The sequence below is a fragment of the Diadema antillarum genome, unplaced genomic scaffold (assembly GCF_040938485.1).
Source record: "Diadema antillarum isolate AM-2024a unplaced genomic scaffold, OU_Dant_1.0 scf00000036, whole genome shotgun sequence".
NCBI classification, from domain to species: domain Eukaryota; kingdom Metazoa; phylum Echinodermata; class Echinoidea; order Diadematoida; family Diadematidae; genus Diadema; species Diadema antillarum.
In genome coordinates, this window is record NW_027270925.1 from 2,262,053 (window position 1) to 2,277,953 (window position 15,901).

General features: G+C 40.1%; 1 protein-coding gene across 1 annotated transcript in view; it reads right to left on the reverse strand.

The window, feature by feature from the left end:
- LOC139745185 (WD repeat-containing and planar cell polarity effector protein fritz homolog) overlaps nt 1-15,901 on the reverse strand; it is a 75,611-nt gene that overhangs the window by 35,373 nt on the left and 24,337 nt on the right. The window contains exons 15-18 of the mRNA XM_071655595.1: nt 12,678-12,776; nt 10,715-10,820; nt 9,442-9,556; nt 6,807-6,930 (exon numbers count right to left, since the gene is read on the reverse strand). Coding sequence (XP_071511696.1) covers nt 6,807-6,930; nt 9,442-9,556; nt 10,715-10,820; nt 12,678-12,776 — 444 coding nt within the window. The remainder of the gene's footprint in view (nt 1-6,806; nt 6,931-9,441; nt 9,557-10,714; nt 10,821-12,677; nt 12,777-15,901) is intronic.

A 15,901-nucleotide genomic window follows, 5' to 3' on the forward strand; every position in this document is an offset into this window, starting at 1 on the left:
ATTTTTTGGAAATGCACATTTTCATTGAAATAATCTCCATTCCAATGCAGGATAACAACTCACTGAGACATAAAAATAGTTGATGATACTTTCTTTGAACAACAAACCAGAGAAGAAATCTTAAAACATAAAATCCATTGTCATATTTGTTACATATACAGTCAAAATATTTCATGCATGCAAACAATTAAAGAATAGAACTGTGTATTTCTGTGTCCTTTTACAATATTTCTTTGTTGATCAATTTCAAGGTCATAAAGAATGATTCTTCTAATGAAACTGGTACCCCTGGTGGCACTATCAGGGTGCCCTGCAGCAAAATACGTGGTTATTATTAATAAGTCCACAGAATTAACTTCTTGGCTCAACATATCGGGGATAAGGGGAAAAGGCAGTATAAACAAGGAAAGACTGTTTATACAAGAAAAAAAAGTAAAAGTACAGTATGTTCAGTCATTCAATTTGAATGTGTACTTCAACACATAGAAAAATGTTCAGTCATTCATTATTGAATGGTTGAGATGTTAAGTGCTATCAGGGAGGTGGGAAGCTACCTCCCTGGTGCTATGGTCAATTATATTATATTGGATGGCTATGAATGGGATACCAGGGAATATTGCATGAGTTAGGGCCAATATTACACAAATCGAAGATGAGTGCAATATTGGCCCTAACAAGTGCAGTATTCCCTGGTATTCCATGAATTAATGCCATCGGATACAATCATTATCATCTACAATCATGAAGAGAAAGCATATACTGCACAAAAATACCATAGACCTACTTCTACCCATCTTTGAAACTGACTTAGCAGTCCCATCCCAGCACTGAAAAGGGAAGCCCCTATCAAAAGCTGCGTATAAGGCATGCGACTAGCAAGATGTATGCGCGCTTGTGAATTGTAACAAAATTTTGCGTACTAGTAGCATCGTTTGCGCACTCAGCAAGTGCTTGCACAACAGATGAGACAAAATACTGTGTATCATTGAACGGCCAGTAACAACGGTAGCCTATGGGGAATAAATACCTTCGCCTATGCGTTTCATTCAATGTGCTCTCATATTGAATGCTAAAATTTAGCGAACAGTATGCATTTTTAATGCGCCGCCAAAATGTCCTCTACAGATGATAATTGGTAATGTTGCATAGAACTATATAGAGGGCACAATTGGTAGACACAGTAGTAGGAACGGAAGTAAAACAAGAGACCCAGGGGTCACGCGCTCTCCTGAGTATCGCAACTTCACCTTCCATGCATTCTCTAAAGTCATCAATGTACAAACTCATGGTATTAACTTTGCTTAATCATTTCTGGTTCTAGAGCAGAAGATTTAAATATTCCTTACTGTGGGAGGGGGTGGGCCCCCTAGGGGCCCCCAAGAGGGACATGGTGCCCATTTGAAGGAACTGAGATTCTATCCCCCTAGGGATGCTACCTGCTAAGTTTGGTCAAAATTCATTATGAGGTTTTCAAACAGAAGATGAACATGCATAATTCAGCCCCCATTAGGACCCACCCCCATCCCCTCTCCTGGGACCTAAGGGGAGGGGGGGGGGGCACCCCTGATTCCACAAATTCCATGAACAAACTTGAAACTACAGTCATCAATGTACTAACTCATAGTATTATCTTAGCCTTATCACTTCTGGTTCTAGAGAAGATTTTTAAAGATTCCTTAATTTTAGGGGTTTGGGCCCCCCTGGGGGCCCCCAGGTGGACCATGGTGCCAATTTGAATAAATTGAGATCCTATCTCCCTCAGGATGCTAGCTACCAAGTTTGGTGAAAATCAGACATGGGGATCTCAAAGTGAAGATGAAAATGTTCAATTTAGGTCCCATTAGGACCCCTCCCCACCCCCCTCCCCTGGGTCCCAAGGGGGGCACCCCTGATTCCCCCATGAACAAACTTGAAACTACAGTCATCAATGTACTTACTTTACTTACTTTACTTTACTTTTCCGGAACGATGGTGTAGGACAGAGCCTGTTCATCGATCAGGTAGAGTTATCTCTTGATGCTCTCTTTCCAATCAAGCAATTGTCCAGCGCTGTTACCCATTCTAATACAATTAACAGCTCAACTTCTATTGCGTATTTGTGTTATTACCAAAAATGGCCTATGGCAGGAGTTGACAGCTACTGGAGACCAAGAGCATGTATTATGTACCAATACACATACATGTAATGACTATAATCAGTCATAATCAAACACAACACCTTTCCAGTGCTTGTCTAGCCTATTCTTAAAGGCATTTATGGAACAAGCAGAGACCACTTCTTCTGGGAGAGAGTTCCACATACCAACAACTCTGTTAGCAAAGAAATACTTTCTGACATCTAACCTTGCAAACCGTTTTCCCAGTTTCATGGAATGACCACGTGTTCGTCCATTACTATTATGAGAGAACATGTCAAACTTTGTGTGATAGTGTCCATGTAGATATTTGTACACATCAATCATGTCCCCTCTTTTTCGCCTGTAACTGAGAGATGGCAGTGAAAGGTGACGTAGACGTTCAGAGTAGGACAAATGCCTAATCCCCGGAATCATTTTAGTCGCCCTTCTCTGAACGCTTTCAAGTCTTCTTTGTTCACCTAGCTTGAAAGGTGACCACACAGCTTGACCATATTCCAAGATGGGTCTCACAATGCCTTTAAACAAGAGCCTAACAGTATCCTCATCCAAATATACAAAGGATCTCCTAATAATTCCTAACAGCTTATTTGACTTTGCAACAGCTTGGGAAATATGGTCCTTGAATGTCAATTGTGAGTCCACTAAAACACCCAAATCCTTCTCAGCTTTTGTTTGAGCCAAGACAATTGTGTCAGACCCTTTCTTCATGACATATTGGGAGTCTGAACATGACCGACCAATTTTCATTACAACACATTTGTCAGGGTGGAAACGAAGCTGCCATCTATCTGCCCATGACTCAAGTGTCTCTAAGTCCTCTTGCAGCTGCTCAGTAGCTCCTGGCTTATCTGAGCGCACATACAACTTTGTGTCATCTGCAAAGAGTTTTGAGCTAGACCGAACACATGTTGGGAGGTCATTTATGTACACTACAAACAGAATCGGGCCAAGTACACTCCCTTGTGGTACTCCACTTGAGACAGCTGACCAACCTGATTTCTGACCACTGACCACGACCCTTTGGCGTCTGCCAAGTAAAAAAGATCTAATCCAAGCAAGGACTTTGCCCTGAATGCCATATGCCTCCAATTTATAGAGCAAGCGCTGGTGGGGAACGGTATCAAAAGCTTTCATTAGATACATATACACAACATCAACAGTACCACCCTCTTCTAGTACTTGTGTCCATTCATCCAACACTTCCAACAAGTTTGTCATGCATGACCGCCCAGCAATGAAACCATGCTGATGATCAGAAAGAAGATCATTCCTTTGGAGATGATTAACAACTTGCTTTCTCAGCAGGCTTTCAAACAACTTACACACCACACTGGTTAAGCTTACTGGCCTATAGTTTTTTCCATCTGCCTTACTACCCCTCTTGAAAATCGGAGTCACGTTAGCACTCTTCCAATCCTTTGGTAAATTACCTGTTTCAAGACTCTCCTTAAAAAGGATGGCAAGAGGTTCAGATATGACATCTGCTAATTCTTTGAGTATGCGAGGGTGAAGATTATCAGGTCCCAGGGATTTACTCGGCTGGAGATTGTGGAGCAGGTCAAACACATCCTTAGTCGATATGGCAAAATCTGAGAGTGGATGGTCAAACTCAACTACCGGTGGGTCCAGCATATCCTCCAGATCCTCTTGTGTAAATACTGATGTGAATACACCTTGCAATACCTCTGCTTTCTCTTTGCTTGAAGAGGTGATGCTCCCATCACTTTTCTTAAGATTGGCAACAGACTCACGAACAGTAGTCTTCGATTTCCCATACGACCAAAAAGCTTTAGGGCACTGTTTTGATCCAGATGCTATACGACTTTCAAAGTTACGAACTGCTTTTCTACACGCCCATCTGGCTTGATTCCGTGCACGAGTGTAGCTCAGTCTTTGCATATTGATATCATGACTATTGTACTGTGAGTTAGTCTGCACTCTCAACATATCTTGCAGCTTTCTAAATTGTCTATGTTTTTCCCTTACTAGATTGAGAGTGCTAGCATCCATCCATGATTTCTTCTTCTTGGCTTTCTTAAGATCCTTCTTTGGTGTGTATCTATCTAGTACAGAATTTACCTTTTCTTTAAAAAACAGCCAGGAATCATCCACAGATCCTGAACCGAGTTCCGCCTCCCAGTCAACGGCACCAAGGGTATCCCGCATTGCGTCATAATCTGCCTTGTTGTACTAACTCATAGTATACAAATATTGACTGCTGCAGAGGGAGATGGTAAAACTATTTGACCTCGGTGATGTCTCAACAGTGCCATGTCCCTCGACTTCGTCTCGGGACATCGCACTGTTGAGACATCACCTCGGTGCAAATAGTTTTACCATGGCCCGAAAGAAAGCAGTCGATATTTGTTTTATATCCCTCTCGAGCATTTTACTAGAGTAATGACGGTTCCCTTTTGGAAAAGTGTGTAGGTTTCGTGAACGAAAAATCTAACGATAGGCCGTAGCAGTGCAGCAGCAGTGCGTGCAGCGCGTAGCGAACGACACCGCTGCGCTGTTGTTGATTCCCACGCACGAGCTACATTGTACACTACAGCGTGCAAAACTCCGAAAGATCAAGGAGGTCCAGGACTACGTTAGAACATGGACCTAACAGAATTCTGTTAGGTCCATGGTTAGAAGTAGGCCTAAAGCGGCTTCGTTACCCAGATCATCTTCAAAATCGGTTTAAGTTCATTCCTAATTCGTACCTGATATGGTGTCCTCCTGCGATCATTCTTCCGTTACTTGAAGCAGTCACTTTGTCAATTGAGCTGAATGCATTGATCACGTCCACAGATTTCTGTAATGCTGTCGCTAGCTACAACCCACAGGACTGTCGCTCAAAAGTATCGCTACTACGCGCACTGCGGACATTCTTACGTGAGAAATGTAGATATCGATCACACAATCACGATTGGGTGCAAATCGTGGATTCCCAAAAGTACTATATCACGCTGGCTAGTAACCAATTGCACCGCATCCAGCTGCTCGTAGCTAGCTAGTAAAACTACACCATGTTCGTGCTCTGTACAATCCTATGGCAAGAAGCTTTACATGAGGGATATAATATTAACTAAGCCCTATCACTTCTGGTTCTAGAGAAGAAGATTTTTAAAGATTCCTTAATTTCAAGGGGTTTGGGCCCCCTGGGGGCCCCCAGGTGGACCATGGTGCCCATTTGAACAAATTGAGATCCTATCCTGCCAAGGATGCTACCTGCCAAGTTCAGGTTCTCAAGAAGAAGATGAAAATGTAAAAAGTTCACACACGACGGAAGACGCACGCCGGACGACCCACGCCAGACGCCGGACGCCGGACGAAGAGCAATCGCAATAGCTCACTTGAGCCTTCCGCTCAGGTGAGCTAAAAAGATGGGGAGAGTATATCCGAGCATGCCCAGCTGAGCGCAGCACCCTCATTTGCTCACCATCATCTTGTCAAATGGCTACTGAAACATGTGCATTTAAGATTGTTTTGTTCACTGTACATGAATGCTGATGCTGGCAATGGTGCATTTTGTTTGCAGAAGTAAATGAGTGTCTGTGTTAGGGTGTGTTGTGTGTGAGCATCTTGCTTCTAGTTCAGTGGATGGAGGTAGACCTATACATGTCACACACAGCTAGTTAGTTGCAAAGTGCGAGTGTGAATGAAAAGCAGAAAAACACAGCCGTCACACACACACACAGGTGTACGATCAGGACATGAATACTCAGTGTGTTTGTGAGCGTGAGTCTGACAACAGAGACACATATTATGTATCTCAAAAAAATTGCGATGCAGTTTAAGGGGTAAACTTCGGATAATGTATTTTTGTTTTCATCTACATATTGTATTATGATTATTTTTGCTGGTCTGAAATGAAAAAAAAACAGCAAAAAATATCTATTTGGTGACCACAAAATTTTTATCACCAACAGTTCCAAAAAATCACAAAATTTCACCACTTTTGGTTATTGAGATCAGCAATATCAACATCTGGCAATGCTGATAAACCACCATGCAGAATACCAGAATGGTGACACATGCCATTTACTGCAGCTGAGCTGCAGAACAGGTGTCACACACACAGGTGTACCATGTGTACATGGATACTCAGTATGTGTGTGTGTGTGTGTGTGTGTGTGTGTGTGTGTGTTTGTGTGTTTGTGTGTCCGACAACAGACACTCGTACAGAAAATTGCAACTTGGTGTAAGGGGAAACCTTGGGAAACTGCACTTTTGTTGTGATTTATTGTGATTATATATTTGTTGGTTTTGATAATCACACAAAAAAACCCTCAAAAATCGCCACATACTAATTTGATGACCAAATTAAATTTCATCACCAAGGGCTTCACAAAATTACCAAATTTCACAATAACTGGTTACTAAGATCAGTCAGATAACCATCTGGCAATGCTGAGTAAACCTTCCACAATCCTCTACAAGGAATACCAAAATAGCAGTGTACGCAATCAAGTGCAGATCTGGGGTTGCATTTTGGCCACAGTGCACAGCCTATGGTCACGAGCATTCTTTGTTTCCATTTCTGTAGTGGTGGGTCTAGAAACAGGCACCTTTAAAAACAAAATTTTTAAACAGGCAAAAAACAAAAAAACCCTGTCCTTTTTTTTTTTGTCTCTCTCAGTTTCTTTTAGGAGTGACTAAAATATCTAGGATTGCTCATACCTCAAGAGTAACTGGAAGAACCTGCGCGCCAATCGGCTAACGGCATCACGGTACTCGACGACAATGACTTCAGAAAGAGGCCTGAGCGGAACATAGAAAGACCCGAGGCTGGCTTCTAATGCAGCTGAGGTGGGATGTAAGCACAGAGATGAGAATAACTTACTACCTTCTACTGTTTGAGAGACAGAAAAAGGAGCATCTGTTTGTTCAACAAGTTGACTGAAAGATTCCTGTTCACCTCAATCAGCTCCTAAAGGGATCGTATAGTTTTGGTTGAGACCTAATTTCAGGTTTCTAACATTTCTCTGGTGAGATAATGAGAAACCTCTTATGAAATCGGCCGATGAAAGAACATGTAAATCCATGAGGAATTCAACGTTTATTTGATGAAAATTGGTTTTGAAATGGCTAAGATATCCAAAACAGAGCGATTCTAATAAGTGTGGGACCCACACTTTTTTACGATCACTTTGTTTTACTCTGTTTTTGGATGTTTCAGTCATGCCAAACACGATTTTCATCAAATAAACTTTGAATTCCTCTTAAAACGGTATGCTCTGCACTATTTCATAAGTGTTTTCTTGGTATCTCGCAAAAAGTTAAAAGCCCAATTCTCATCTCCACCAATACTGTACCATCCCTTTAACCCTAATCAGGCTGGGTTTTTTAGGCTATGTAACAGTATATCTTGGGTGGGGGCTGATTCCCACCCCCCAGATCTTGGTCTTTGGTGACAGAATCGTGAGAAAATTTGGCACACACAACACTATGTCATATTTACAAAATTGTATTCTTTTACCAAAATTATCCCTTTCTAATTTGATTTCAATTAATAATGCAAACCAAGTCCCAGATTTCATTTCAGCCTATTAAACACTAGTTGAATACATTGACAGTTTACTTTGGTGGTTTGTATATATTTATTTCAACATATTGGACAATTAAATATAAAAATTTCCAAAAGTCATTTCAAGTTGTATGTATTTCATTGTTTTTGGAATTTGCTATGTATGACATTGTTTTCTAACTTTTTTTTTCATTGTTTTTTTTTTTTTTTCACTGGAAATTGTCACCCGACCACTTTTCCACCATAATTAGCATAAAATTAATCAGTCAAAGTGAGTAAGAGGAAAAATAATCGAGATCTTATAAGTTTCAAGACAGAGCAATTTTTTCCACAGGAAATGTACACAAAATCACAAAGTTGTGGCCATTTTGGGATGACACGCATTTACAAAAATGGGTGTGGCTTCATGACGGTAGGCGCAGACATTGCAAATTTGGTCTCAAAAGTTGCGTGAGACTTTAAAAAAAAAGTCAGGAAGCCTCGTGACAAGGTCCTCTCGTGTTGCAGAATCATTGTGTGATACACTATAAAGAGGAGGCAGATAACCACCCCTCCCCCCAAGCCTTATTAGGGTTAGAATACTAAGTGTGAGATAATCAGATGAAAGGAGCTAATCTGTGCCTTATACTCTAGTTTTATATGATCATAGCACCATGCTGACCTACCTTGTGCGATCGGTTCTTTTTCCACTTTTGTGGATTTGCACCAGGAAGCCTAGAAGCAAACAGGGCTCATCTGCCCACCCCCCCCCCCGCCCCCCCCCCCCCCCAAAAAAAAGATTTGTTAACAACACTCATCTTCAAGATTAGGAAAAGAGTGCCCAGATCACATATGGAAAATCTCTTTAATCAGCTCCTTTCTACATATATATATACATAAAATGGGTTCGGTGTTTTTCAAACAATGTGGTAATACATGAAATGTCACTCTCAATAATATATAAATAACTGTGTTGAGATAATTCTTTTTATAGGCAACATCATGTTTTCTTTTTAGTTATTTTAACAGCTTATGTCTACATACCACAGAAATTCTCTCTAATCTGGCTAAATATCAGATGAAATAAACATCAAGCTCTTATTCCAAGAGCAATGTCAGCAACTGTCATGAAGGCATTAGTCAGACCAGAAAGATAAAGGCCTTCAGCGTCAGTGGCACTTTGTTTTACATGTCATGTGATCTCGCTGGCTTGCTGCCACATTAAAGGTCTGCTCACCGTGGCCAGCTTGCATGATTGTACGTTGCCATAGCAACAGGATTCGGCCATTTTGGGATGACACGCATTTACAAAAATGGGTGTGGCTTCATGACGGTATGCGCATACATCGCAAATTTGGTCTCAAAAGTTGTGTGAGACTTTTAAAAAAAAGTCAGGAAGCCTCGTGACAAGGTCCTCTCGTGTAGCAGAATCATTGTGTGATACACTATAAAGAGGAGGCAGATAACCACCCCTCCCCCCAAGCCTATAGGCAACATTATGTTTTCTTTTTAGTTATTTTAACAGCTTATGTCTACATACCACAGAAATTCTCTCTAATCTGGCTAAATATCAGATGAAATAAACATCAAGCTCTTATTCCAAGAGCAATGTCAGCAACTGTCATGAAGGCATTAGTCAGACCAGAAAGATAAAGGCCTTCAGCGTCAGTGGCACTTTGTTTTACATGTCATGTGATCTCGCTGGCTTGCTGCCACATTAAAGGTCTGCTCACCGTGGCCAGCTTGCATGATTGTACATTGCCATAGCAACAGGATTCAACCGTTCTGGATGTCGGGTTCCTTGCTTACCTTCCCGGACGGGATTAAGCGGCAGCCGGAGTAGATGGTTCATGATGGCAGACAGGCAGCCAAAGCATGTGCTACTTGCAGTGTTCCAGTTCAGCGCTGCCAATAAGTGCACAGCCTGCCGATGTAGACAGAGCAACAAGAAATGAAAATGTGTGTGAGCCAAAACGTGGCTCTCCGACCACTTCTTCATAAGCCGAAGTACATAAAGGCAGTCACTCTTATTTTTACAAGGGAGAAAAGAAACCCACATCAAATCAGCAACATATTGTTCAATCGGTCAATCACATTTCATTTGTGCTCTTCACTTGGCTGGGCTAGGACAGTAGCGGACAAGAAAAATGTCTCGCAAATACACACACACACACACACAACAGAGATGGCATCAGAAAGCCTGGAGCAACAAACAACTGGGGTGTCTCGACTAAGTTTTCTTCTTTTAAACTCTTCCAATGCCACACTGTTGAGTACACAGACCTCTCGACTTGAAATGTGATCTTTTCTCAAGATGGCCAGTCTAAACTCGTCCACAAGCTTAATTATCGTCGCTGGGGCAACAAGACCTCATACCTACAAAACGTCAAATGTTCAGGAGAGCAAAAAAAAAAAACCAAACAAACATGGCAGCCAAAGCACTGTGTCAAATGGGACAGCCTTTCTTTTGACATGCCATGGTGGCTTCATTTTGGGGGTAAGACTGCTAGGATTTGAACAGGACATCACTTAACTGATTATCTGACCATTAATCAAAAAAAGTCATTTTCACCAAAATTTCAGATACAAGGTCTTGTCGCCCCAGCGACGTTACAGTATACATGTGTGTCATATCGACTGCTTCCATCGTGAAAAAACAACAACAAATATTTGACACTCCTCTATTGGAAAAAGGGAATCACTTCATATCACTTGACTTTGACCTCGCTTCATTCAATGCACTAAAATATGCAAGAATAAACACATTGGATACTTCTCAGTGTAGCTATCATGCAGTGGAGCACAGGATCCTTGGTTCTATCATTTGGCTTTAGTGCAATAGCACACTATTTTAAGGTTGACTTTAATATGCAGGCTACACTCAGACAAAAAAAGAAAGAAAGAAAGAAAAGAAATATAGAAGTTTTATCAAAACATTATAAAATAAAACATGAAATTGTAAAGTTTTGCATCTCCATTAAGGCGCCGGTACAGGGTCTCCTGGAGTAACGAATTCTGAGCCACGTCCACTTCACCATGGATATTGGCTCGGTCATCTATTCTCCTAATTGCAAGAACTTACCTCATCAATCTGATCGTTGGCAAGGTATTCTTTGGTCAGCTGTTGCGCCCCAAGACTTCCTCTGCTGAGAACACCCAGACCGACTTGCACCAGCACCAGCGGGCCCCTTGATCACAATCAGAGGGAAGGATATACCATGAGTGAAGAACTAACTTAAGGGGAAAAACTGTTGACATTTTTTAATGAGTGGGCAAATCATCATAGAACGGTGAAAGTACACGTTGTACATGGTATCATTACAGGGTTGGTATAGTTTTGGTTGAGATGGGATGCTTAAGGTTTCCATCTTCTTGTGAGAAAATGAGAAACCTCCAGCACATACAATTTCAAGAGGAATTCAAAGTTTCTTTGATGAAAATTAGCTTTTGAAATGGCTGAGATATCTTAAAACAAAGAGGTTCTAATAAAAGGTGGGACCAACCTTTCATTAGGACCGCTTTGTTTTACTTTGTTTTTTGATATTTCAGCCACTTTACAACTGATTTTGTTTTTCAAATATACCATTTTTTATTTCTGTTGGAATTGTATGGTCTGCTATATTTCAGAAGTGGTTTCTAATTACCTCACAAAAAAGTTAAGATCAGAATCCCTGCCATCCCTTTAATAAGTGGACAAAGAAACACTGCAGGTATCAGGTATAAACTTTCAAACATCCAAAGCAGTGATATTGGTCTCAAATACATTGTTTATGAGTGAATTGGATGAGGTGACAATTGCATCACTACGCAAGTCTCTGACTGACATGGAGATAGACTTGCACACAAATCTTCTGTAATTTCTATTTTTTGAATAAACTCCAGAATTGTACTAATTTGCGAAATCACTGAAATAGCTTCTATATTTTTTTTTTATTCATTCTAAAGAAATTCTACCATGCTGTTTAGTTGCTTTCACTTAATGTATCCCACCTACTTGAAAATGTGGCATTTCATATGAAAATTGTTGCCACAAAGAAAATGTTTTTCTCAAGAACACTAAGCCGTTCAGCATGGGAACCTGGTGGCCTGTGTAGTAAGTCTATGGACATTTCAGAATTCAATATGGAATGGGTTAAGCCAGTGCCACTTCATACATATGAAAAATAGGGGAGCTTGTAAATTGATGATAATATGGCAAAACTGCGGTTATTCAGCATTTTAGGGCTCTAAATTATTAGGAGGAAGCTCAGTCTCGTCTGCCTCTCCACACAGCTCGTCCACCTCCTGTTCATCATTCGCCTTGACATGGTGTAGTGCATTGTGGCACACACAGGTGATACATGAAAATTTTGCGCGCTATTTCATGTCCTTACAAAATAACACAAAAGCCTCTTGATTTGCAATTTGGGAATTGCTGTTGCCTATTGAGATTTGTGAGAAAATCGAAGCCTCTCTCACACAGCTCTCAATGGAGGCATAAAAACCTCTCTGATACATTTTGTGCAGAGGCTGGCATAACCACTCAAGTAGGAGCCACGCTTGCGCTACCAAGCGAGTCAACTCGGGATTTTCGGTGCTACAAACAGTGACAGGGGCCTTTGACAGAGGTTGAAAGGAACTTTGCGGGTGCAGGTGGCAAATGAAATGAATACAGGCAGACCACAAAGGCAGACCGCGTCATGTGATATGCCAGTACACACTTCATACTGCGCATGCTATTAACCCGTAGAGGACAAGTCACGAGTATACTCAGACAGGTGTCCATGGAAAATGCGTGTTGTAGCAAAATCAAACCATCCTCAACGGATTAATCCATTGAGGACGAGTCCTGAGTATACTCGGGCAGGTGTCTACAGGAAATGCGGGTTGTGGCAAAATCAGTCCGTCCTCAGCAGGTTAACGATGTCATTGCGGGAGAGGTGTTCTGAGTTCGGAGTCAGGTTCTGGCAAGTGTTCACAGGCCGAGCTGGCAACCTAATAATCTAGATCCCTAAAAACCCAGAATAGCCACAATCTGCTACGCCATACTGGTTCGGCATACGCACTTGGTGAGTGTTAGGAGAATGAAGTCTTGTGCATCGGGCAGGCTATCCCATGAATATGATGGACTTGCCCATGAAAGCCTCTGAAGGGATGATTCGTGCCTGAAGGAGGAGAAGAAGAAGAAAAAAAAGGACTTTATAAAGGTATATTTATCCTCAAATATATATTATGCAAAAATGGATTGAGAGAATGCAGAAATATATGTAGAACACATCAGAATACACAAATTTGTAAAGTTTTAACTCCGTCATTGCTGAATAAGAAGACTACCACAGTCTGTGATGCCACAGTAAAACACCCTGGTCTGGATACAGTGTCTCCTGCATGATTTTCTTGGAAATTCTACTGTTTTGAAGAACTGTAATATATGAAAACACCCTCAAATTTCTGACAATGAGGGACAAATCTAGGTTAAAAGGGAAATTGTGAAATATTTAAAGGCTAGTCTGATATGAAAGAGTTAAACTTTATAAGCACAACAATAAAAATTTGATCAAATTCGGATAAGGATCAAGGAAGTTATAGAATTGTGACAATTTGCTAATTTTCACAAAACTCATTTTGAAAAGTCTATATGAATATGCAGATGAGATAGCTGATGATGTCATCTCCTCACAACTTGCCATGTAAATGTGTAGTACTGTATGTACACAAAATCTTGATATTTTCTTCATTTGTGTGTGTGTGTTCGAATGCAATTGTGCCCCAGTCTCGAATCCTAATCTATTTATCGATAATATCTACCATATCACTATTCTGAAATTATTCAACGAGAAATAAAATTAGAGCAGTAATATTGGGGGTGATACTAGCTCACTTATATATATGCATATATTCATATCAACTGTTTGAGCACTGCTTTGCAATGATAATGAAAACTTCATAATTTCATAACTTACCAAATTTCTACCTAATACTGTTAAAATTTTCACTGTTGTGCTTACAAGATTTTACTCGTTCTTTTCGGGCTAACTTTGAAGTGGTCCAGAATTTCCTTTTTATACTTTATACACTCTAGTGACTGGAATACACATCGCTTTATCTATAGCTGCCTAATCACATTTGTGTAACCGTAGGTCACTGCTTTATCAAACAAAATTGATAAGCAGTTTTGCATATTTGGTGTTTATTTTCTGCTATTTGTTTTTCTCGATTTTTGGGTGAACATATTTCCTTTGTTTAGATAGATTACTTGTATATCACCTAATTTGAAGCAGAGAAAACGGCAAATGATAGTAAAAGCAGAGTAAACACAAGCATGATCAAACATGATCCCATAAAAATGTGTGACAGTTACTGATTTGCTGGGTATTTACTTGTTTGTTTGTTTGTTTTTTCCCTCATGCTACTCTAGGAGAAGTCTTGTTGCGACCGACTTCTGGCAAAGGATGTCTGAACTGATCTGGTATCAGACAGGATAAACCCTTTCTGTATTAATCACACTGTGATATGCTCAAAACCCTGCCAAGGACTTGATTGAGGATGTACAGCCACTAAGCCTTCGTGCCAGCCATTATCAGCCCGCATCTCCGCACGCCCACAGACAGCTTTTCTCTCTCATTGACATGCATGGCTTGTCTAGCCCTGATCAAATATTATCATATCAATGAGGTAATCTAAAATATAAGGGATTTTGGCAAAAATAAACATTTGAAACTTTGATCCTGAGCCGCTTTTGGGTTAATCTATATGTGCAGAAATATCACTGAATGTGATTAATGCCTCTGCCAACCAGTGCTCACTATGGGGGGGGGGGGGGGAGGGGTAATAATGAAGTTCAAATACAAACATTCCCAGTGAATATTTGTTTCCACTGGTTGGAATTCACATTCACAATCATATCAGGGCTAACTTCTCCATAGCAACATGTTGCAGTGTATGATAAGAGAAAAACAGATTTACAAGATTAACCATGTAACAATTTATCAATGACGTTATAAGAAAACATTAAAGGGGAAGTCTAGGCGATTTTCATAATTTCATATCATGTAGTACATAAATCGACAGCTCCATGTTTAGATTCATGGAAGTAAATGTGGTCCTTGAGCAGAGAAACAAATATTCTGACAACCCAAAACACATTTAAACTGAACAAGGTAGCAGTTTCATCATACGAATGCATGAGTAGGAGGCTGACATATTTCAGAAATGTAGCAATGTAATTCCATTGCAATACCGCTTGCCTTATAACAAGGCCACCTGTGTAAACTTTATGTATATATGCTTCCTTCTTTTGTTCTGCTTCCTTGAGCCCCCTTGCATTCTTATGATGAAGCTGACCAATGTCATCATCCTTGTTCATTGTGATTTGATATAAATCTTGAATACATTCTTATTCCTTATCCCAATCGCTATAAATTCTAAAAATTTGGTACCCAGTATATCCAGTTTATACTTGTTCCAAATTAAAAGTCTGAAAATCAGCCGGAGTTCCCGTTTTTGTGAAGGGGGAAAATTCTCATTTCTTAATTGTGAACTGCTACGCATATCAATTCTACATTTAGAATATATACAGTAGACAGACAAGTATTACCTTCTTAGAAATGTCCTTAAGTATTGATAACAAAATGTTGACCTGCTTGTTAGATGACAGCGCCTTTAAGAGTCACACTTTTAGCGGTCACATCAAATTTCAACTGATAGAGAGCTGTAATCCATGAGATTTATTCACAAAAATGTGGTTACCACATCGACACAATGTCCAACTTTGATGAACAATGTCATGCACAATCTAACCCTTACAGCAGTCAAAAGTGAAAAATTTTACATTTACAAATCCAAAACTGAAGAAGCTATTCAATCCACATGATTACCGTACCATTTTATTTCAAAACATGTTTCCATGGCAATACATCATACAATATTGACAACAAAAAAAAACAACTAACCCTGTCTTGTATATGTCAATATGAATATTGGAGTCACATTGCTGAATTTCAAGTCACAAATAAAAAACAACAACACACAAACAAACAAACAAACAAACATGTGGTGTCCGATCCACAAGGTTTATGTATGCTCTTATTTAACGCTGTTAAAGTGGCAACATAATCTATATCTTGCACATCTGCAAATGAAAGCTGTCACATGTGCAAAATTTCACATCAAATGCTTAAAAGCTGAGGGAGTCTGCTCAATCAAAAAATTTTTTTATGATTTCATCAAAAACATAGCAATGCACTGTTCAAAACTGATAAAAGATGAAGCTTGCATATCTACATGCTAG